General features: G+C 50.0%; 1 protein-coding gene across 1 annotated transcript in view; it reads left to right on the top strand.

Moving 5' to 3' along the window:
* Nucleotides 1-6,665, top strand: part of Grb2 (growth factor receptor bound protein 2) — a 62,740-nt gene extending 56,075 nt beyond the window's left edge. The window contains exons 5-6 of the mRNA XM_005350735.3: nucleotides 4,152-4,320; nucleotides 4,867-6,665. Of these exons, the coding sequence (XP_005350792.1) occupies nucleotides 4,152-4,320; nucleotides 4,867-5,052 (355 nt within the window). The 3' untranslated portion in view covers nucleotides 5,053-6,665. The remainder of the gene's footprint in view (nucleotides 1-4,151; nucleotides 4,321-4,866) is intronic.
* Nucleotides 6,666-6,876: the final 211 nt, after the last annotated feature.

Genomic DNA, 6,876 nt, shown 5'->3' with positions numbered 1-6,876 from the left:
TCCTGGAACTAGCTCTTGTAGACCAGGCTGGTCTCGAACTCACAGAGATTCGCCTGCCTCTGCCTCCCGAGTGCTGGGATTAAAGGCGTGCGCCACCACCGCCCGGCTTATCTGAGGCTTTCTTTTCACCTTACTTGGAAAGGTTTCCATGAGCCTGATGGGGTGCTATCTCAAAAATCCAATGAGGAATTAGGCACGGTGTCACATGCCTTTATCCCAGCACTTGGGAGGCAGAGAACTCTCTGTGAGTTCCATAGTGAGATCCTGTCTAGAAGAATGACTTTCCATGTGTTCTAAACCAGTTGGTGTCCTTTTCTAGCCAATGCATTACTGCAGAAGCCCACCTCACGGCTTCTCAACACAGACTAACTCTGTACCTCAGGCCCTCCTGGAACTTGTGTAGCAGAGCCCATCCTCAGATTGGCAATCTGCCTGTCTCGGGCTTCTGGGATGACGGGCCTGAGCATCCCCTTGTTTCATAAAGAGGAGTTGGGGAGCCCAGTGCCTCCAGCCCCAGCGCCGGGTCCAGAAGTGAGAGGACAGACAGACTTCCGCAGGAGTCGGTTTTCTCTGCTACCTTGGGATCTGAGATTTAAACCCAAAGTGTCATGTCTGTGCACAAGCCCCTCTACTCACTGGACACCCCCACCCCTACCCCCACCAGTTCTGCTGTTGTCCTTAGTGGGACCACTGACCAGGGAGGGTCCCACTGAGTTGCCCACACTGGGAGCTAGGGTGTAGCCCATGCAGGGTCTGAGTTCCGTCTCTAGCTCTGTGGTGAACTAGACCGGCCTTGGACTTCCCATCCTCCCCACCTTCGCTTTCTGTAGAGGAACCCCAGGCCTTCAGTTCCAGGCTCCAGAACAAAGTTGTGCTCTGTCTAAATGGAGACGTGAGAACTGCCGGAGGAGATCTGATGCCTCGGAATGTGTTTGCAGTATTTCTTTTCTTCTTCTTCTCTCCTTTTTGTGTTTTTTTTTTGTTTTGTTTTTTGTTTTGTTTTTTTTTTTTTTTTTGGTTTTTCAAGACAGGGTTTCTCTGTGTAGTCCTGACTGTCCTGAAACTTTTTATCTGTAGTCTAGGCTAGTCTCAAAGTCAGGGATCCTCCTGAGTGCTGGAATTAAAGGTGTGTGCCACCACACCTGGCTTACAGTGGTTTTATTTTTGATTTTATTTTGGGGGTTTTGTTTTGTTTTGTTTTTTCAAATTGAGTGTGAAACTAGTTTCCTCCTCTTGTAACCAGGACTTTGAAGTTCTTGATTGCATACGTGTGAGGACAGATCTAACAGAGCATCTTGGGCTGAGTTTGCAGAATTATCATTTTTTATGCTTCTCAGTGGCTTGTGTGTCGTCTGCTTCCCTTGGTCTCTGCTGCCCCAAGCAGCAGTAGCCAGACCAGCTCCGTACATGCTCCAGCTGAAGACACCAGCAAGGCCAAGCTGTTCCCCCCCATCAAAGGGAATCGTAGGGGTGGAGCCTAGGAGAGCAGATAGGATGCTTGCCTGGCACGGGTGAGGTCTGGGCTCCCTTCCTAGGGCAAACTCTGCCTACAACCTGGTATAACCCAGCACTCAGGAGGTAGAGGCAGGAGAATCATATGTAGTTGGGTTTTTTGTTTTGTTTTGTTTTTGTTTTGTCTTGTCCCCCTCCCTTGCTCTTTGCTCTTTTGGGGGGCCCATACCACCCAGCTCCCAAATAAGTCACACAAGGAGACTTTCTGTTTCTTGTGAATGCCCAGCCTTAGCTTGGTTAGTTTGGCTTGTTGCTAGATAGCTTTTCTTTCTTTCTTTCTTTCTTTCTTTCTTTCTTTCTTTCTTTCTTTCTTTTTTTTCTTTTTTTCTTTTTTGAGACAGGGTTTCTCTGTGGCTTTGGAGCCTGTCCTGGAACTAGCTCTTATAGACCAGGCTGGTCTCGAACTCACAGAGATCCGCCTGCCTCTGCCTCCCAAGTGCTGGGACTAAAGGCGTGCGCTACCACCGCCCGGCTAGATAGCTTTTCTTAAATTATCCTGTCTACCTTCTATCCTGGGCTTTTTCCTTTTCTTGCTTCTGTATCTCTTGCTTTTACCCATGGCTGGCTGTGTAGCTGGGTGACTGGGTGACTGGCCCCTGGTGTCCTCCTCCTCCTCCTGCTCCTTGATCATTTCCCTTTCTAATTATTCTCTCTGCCTGCCAGCTTCGCCTATCCTTTCTCCTGCCTTGCTATTGGCTGTTCAGCTCTTTATTAGGCCAATCAGGTATTTTAGACCAGCAAATTAACACAGCTTCACAGAGTTAAACAAAAGCAACACATCGCCCGGCGGTGGTGGCGCACGCCTTTAATCCCAGGCAGAGGCAGGCGGATCTCTGTGAGTTTGAGGCCAGCCTGGTCTACAAGAGCTAGTTCCAGAACAGGCTCCAAAGCTAGAGGAACCCTGTCTTGAAAACACATCATTAAATAGTACTCCACAACATTCATAAGTTCTGGGTCATCCGTGGCTACATAATGACTTCAGTGTCAACCTGGACTCCATGAGACTCTGCCCAGTGACATGGCTCTGTGAGTAAAGGTGCTCGACCTCCAGCCCAGTGACCTGCATTTGATCCCAGGGCCTAAATGATGGAAGGAGAGAGCTGATTCCTATGGCTCTGACTCCACGGCCACCCCACACATGCACATGCATGCATCTGTAGAGATGTCATTTTAAAATTAAGCAAAATTTAGCTGGACTATGCATCTTTAATCCCAGCACCTGGGAGGCAGAGGCAGGCGGATCTCTGTGAGGTCCAGGCCAGCCAGGGCTGTTGAGTTAATATGTGATCACTTGAGGAGTGAAATAGAGTGGTAAAGCACCTACCATGTAAACATGAGGCCTGAGTTAGGGTCCCTGGAGGAGAGAGATGCCAGGAGCCAGTGGCCAGTGAGAGAAGGTGGAGAGAGACTGCCAGCACTGACTTTGGTTTCCACACACATGCTCACACATGTGCGTTCACAGCCCCGGGAGCATGCACACAGGGGTGAGAGAGAGACAGAACATGAAATCCTGCCTTTAAGGCAAACATCTTCACTGAGGGCTTCACACGCACCAGTCTCCAACACTGCACTGGCTTCAGGATCTTCAGAGTCTGGGTGAAAAGCCGTGGTAGAAGTAACCCTGGCTGTCAGTGACCCTTCACTCTCCGGAAGCCAGGTGCCTTCCAGACGGGACCCTTGGGTCCTGGATCTGCAGCCCTCCTGAGGCTCCGCTAGTGCATTCGCTTCTCAGTGAGAAAACATAATGAAGTTGTCCAGCTGCTTTGGTCTCGCTTTCCTCCATTCCCGTTACCAGAGACCAGCTGGAAATTACGGAAATAAGTCCTAGATTTTAAATAACTTTTATGATTTCATATTGCTGTAATTGTCTCAATGAAAATTAAACTTTATCAGATTATAGTGTCTATAGGGGAAAGAGGTGGGGTGTATCTGGGATTCAGTATCTGGTTTCAGATTTGCCCTGGGTGTTTGGAAGTGTCCTGCGCTCCCTAGCTTGGAGCTCAGTGCTGCCATCTTCTGGGTTGTCTTTAGAACTCAACTTCCTGACCTTTAAGCCTTAAACTGAAGGAGAGGCTCCTGGAAAAATTTGAAGGTTTGGCAGTGAACAGGAAGCAGGGCCCTAACTGAGTGACTGTCCTGTTCTGGTGTCACTGGTGCAGACATTGTGGGCTGGCCAGCGTCAGTCGGTCACACTTGTTACCCTTGCTCCACAGTGCAAAAGAGCTTGTCGCCCGGTGATAGGAATGTTTGTTTCATGTTTGGGTCTCATTACCCTGAAAAAGAAAATTCGTATGACAGTTCCTCAGTGGAAAGCATGGCTTTGGTGGCGTACCTGTAGTCCCAGCCCTGGGGAAGCTGAGTCAGGAGGATCACCATGAGTTCTAGACCAGCTTAGCCAGTCAGCCCAAAGCCGACCTAAGCTAGTGCTTGAATGTCACATCGCTTTTTAACATTTAAAGCAGATAAAATTGTAACTTGGTTAATGGGCTGTGTTAGGAGATCCACGGGCATCTTCAGAGTGAGCCAAGTGGGTGGACTTGCCCTCTGTGGGGGTTGTTGCTGTGACCAGCAGTCAGGACAGGTCTAGGGGAGCCCCGCGGAGCCCTGTGGCTGCTTCATGCCTCTTCTCCCTTCTGCAGGTTTGGGAATGATGTCCAGCACTTCAAGGTGCTCCGCGATGGGGCTGGGAAGTATTTCCTGTGGGTGGTGAAGTTCAATTCTCTGAATGAGCTGGTAGATTACCACAGATCAACATCCGTGTCCAGGAACCAGCAGATATTCCTGCGGGATATAGAGCAGGTGCCACAGGTAAGCCAGAGCTAGCGGGGCCACCACAGCACCTCCTTGTTCACCAGGCTGCCTTCATCCACACCGAGAGTCTGCAGCTGGCATCGGGTGGTTTTGCCACCAGAGAGAAGTGCTTCCAGCCCGGGCAGCCTGTCAGGGAGGAGTGTCTGCACACCCTTGTCCCTTACTTACTAGCAGGAGTTTTGGTCAGAACTGCTTTGGTTTGTGAAAGCTCTTTGTCCTGTACAACCTAAGTGACTGAAACACAGACATTTTCATACCTGTGATCAGCTGTGCTACACAGCGCATGTTACTGCTCTTCCCTGTTAGCTTACTGTGACCCGTTGACCACTCGTAGTGACAATGGTGTGTGCCCTGTGCTTTTGAGTCTTAGTAAAGGATTGCACTAAACCCACCTAGGACTTAGCGGTGGGTAGGAGTGGAGGGAGGGTGGTGGGAGGCTGCTTTGGGAAGTGGGTGGATTTGCACGTGCTCACTCACTGAGCAGTTGGCTCTCAAGGCAGCTGGCAGCATCAGGAATACCGTTTCCCTGCTTCTCTTTTGCAGCAGCCAACGTATGTCCAGGCACTGTTTGACTTTGACCCCCAGGAGGATGGTGAGCTGGGCTTTCGCAGAGGAGACTTCATCCATGTCATGGATAACTCAGATCCCAATTGGTGGAAGGGGGCCTGCCACGGGCAGACCGGCATGTTTCCTCGCAATTACGTCACCCCAGTGAACCGGAACGTCTAAGAAGCAAAAGAGATTATTTAAAGAAAGTGAAAAGTTGAGACCATTCACAAGAATTCCACTCACATGCTGCCTGTCACAGCCTGTGAGGGGGTGCAGAACACCTGGCTGGGTCCTGCTGGTGACCTCGCACTTGGGTTGAAACTTCGGGGGGTGGGAAGGGGTGTTTGATTTCATAATGCCAAAACTTAACCTATTGAATTGAATTACAGTTTTTATTACAGAATCTCACCACTGCTCCTGTTCCCCTCCTGTGTCCTCCTTCTCGTCCTCTCTTTCCTGTCCTTCAGTGCATGACGTTTAAGGCCACATATAGTCCCAGCTGATGCCAATAATAAAAGAAAAGAAACCAAGTGGGCTGGTATTTTCTCTATGCAAACTGTCTGTGGAGATGGATGGACTTAAAGAGCTGTATTCTTCACACACACAAGGGGCGGCCAGGGCACCTGGGCCCTTGGCTGGGCGTCTGCCTCCAGCCCCAAACCTGGAGCACTCCGTCAAAGCTGGGCTTCGTAGGGAAGGAGGGGGGCTGCCCACCTGCGGCCCTGAGTCACTGCAGACCTGCGTCTCCTCCACTGTCTCCCCCTTCAGGTGCCGCTAAGATGTTGTTTTTCATAGTGCCTTTTTCCTTATTTCAAGGGTGTTTATGAGTGGTGTTTTCACTTTTTTTAAAAAAAAGAAAATAAGTTAAAGACAGTCCAGAGCTTTTCAGCCGATTAGTCCTCTATCCTGTGTAATGTTTCCCTCTCGGGGCAGGGAACCAGGATAGAGGGAAAGGGGCCGGGAGAGGCAGAGTGGGTTTTCCCCCGTCTGGATGGGCCAGAGGTCTTGGCAGACTCAGCTCCCTGGCCTCCAGTCTGAGTTGTGGTCTGCCCTTTCTATGTCTGGAGCCAGGAAGTGTCACACAGAAGACGGAGGAGCGGGTGGCATCCACGCTGACCTGCTTCCACTCTCACAGGCTACACTCAGGTGGGAGATGAGAACGGCTTTTCATTTTTCTTGCTCTTAGAACAAGGTCCTCGCTCTCAATTGTGTTTTCCAGCCTGCCCAAGAGCGTGAATAGCAGGACTGGGTTGGTTGTGTTTGCACCTGTCATGCTGCCCCCATTCCCGGAAGCCCTGTGAGGCGGGAAAGACCAAGACCGTGCAGGGCTTATCTGTCTGCTGTGAGCTTTGGTCCTCTAGGCCCGTGACTGTCCTGTCCTCTCCACCCAGCCTCCTCCCACAGCAGCAACAAGGCTCCCGCCTCTCTCTTGAAGTCGGTGATGTCCTTGGGCTGCTGGCTTCTTCAGGGTGGGGTCTCCCCTGGACTCTGTTTTATGAGATGGACTCAGCCCTGGGGGGCGACCTTCTGGATCGAGCGTGTTCCCGCCCCTCCCGGTTCTGCTTCTTTCCCTGCTGATGATAAAAATAATCTCTGGAGTTACACCTGGGCCATTTGATTGTTTTATTTTGGAATTGGTGTATATCATGAAGCCTTGCTGAACTAAGTTTTGTGTGTATATATTTAAAGATCAGTGTTTAAATAAAAAGACCTATGTACTTACTCCTTTAACTTCTGCGGATAGCAATTTGGTAGGTAGTGATTAACTGTGAATAAACAGACAATGAATTCTTCACTGTGTATCTTTATTTCTCCCTGACGACGTCTTTTTTATAGACAGGGTCTCTCTCACTGTGTAGCCCAGGCTGGCCTGGAATTCACAAGGGTCCACCTCCCTCTGCCTCCCAGTTGCTGGGATTAAAGGCTTGGAGTTTGTTATTACAGCTTGGCATATGTAGCCCATGTGATCCTAGGACAAGTGATATAGTTCATCATTTGGAAACT

The sequence above is a fragment of the Microtus ochrogaster genome, chromosome 7 (genome assembly GCF_000317375.1).
Source record: "Microtus ochrogaster isolate Prairie Vole_2 chromosome 7, MicOch1.0, whole genome shotgun sequence".
Taxonomy (NCBI): Eukaryota; Metazoa; Chordata; class Mammalia; order Rodentia; family Cricetidae; genus Microtus; species Microtus ochrogaster.
The sequence above is the reverse complement of the archived record's forward strand: the minus strand, read 5'-3'. Positions and strand labels throughout refer to the sequence as shown.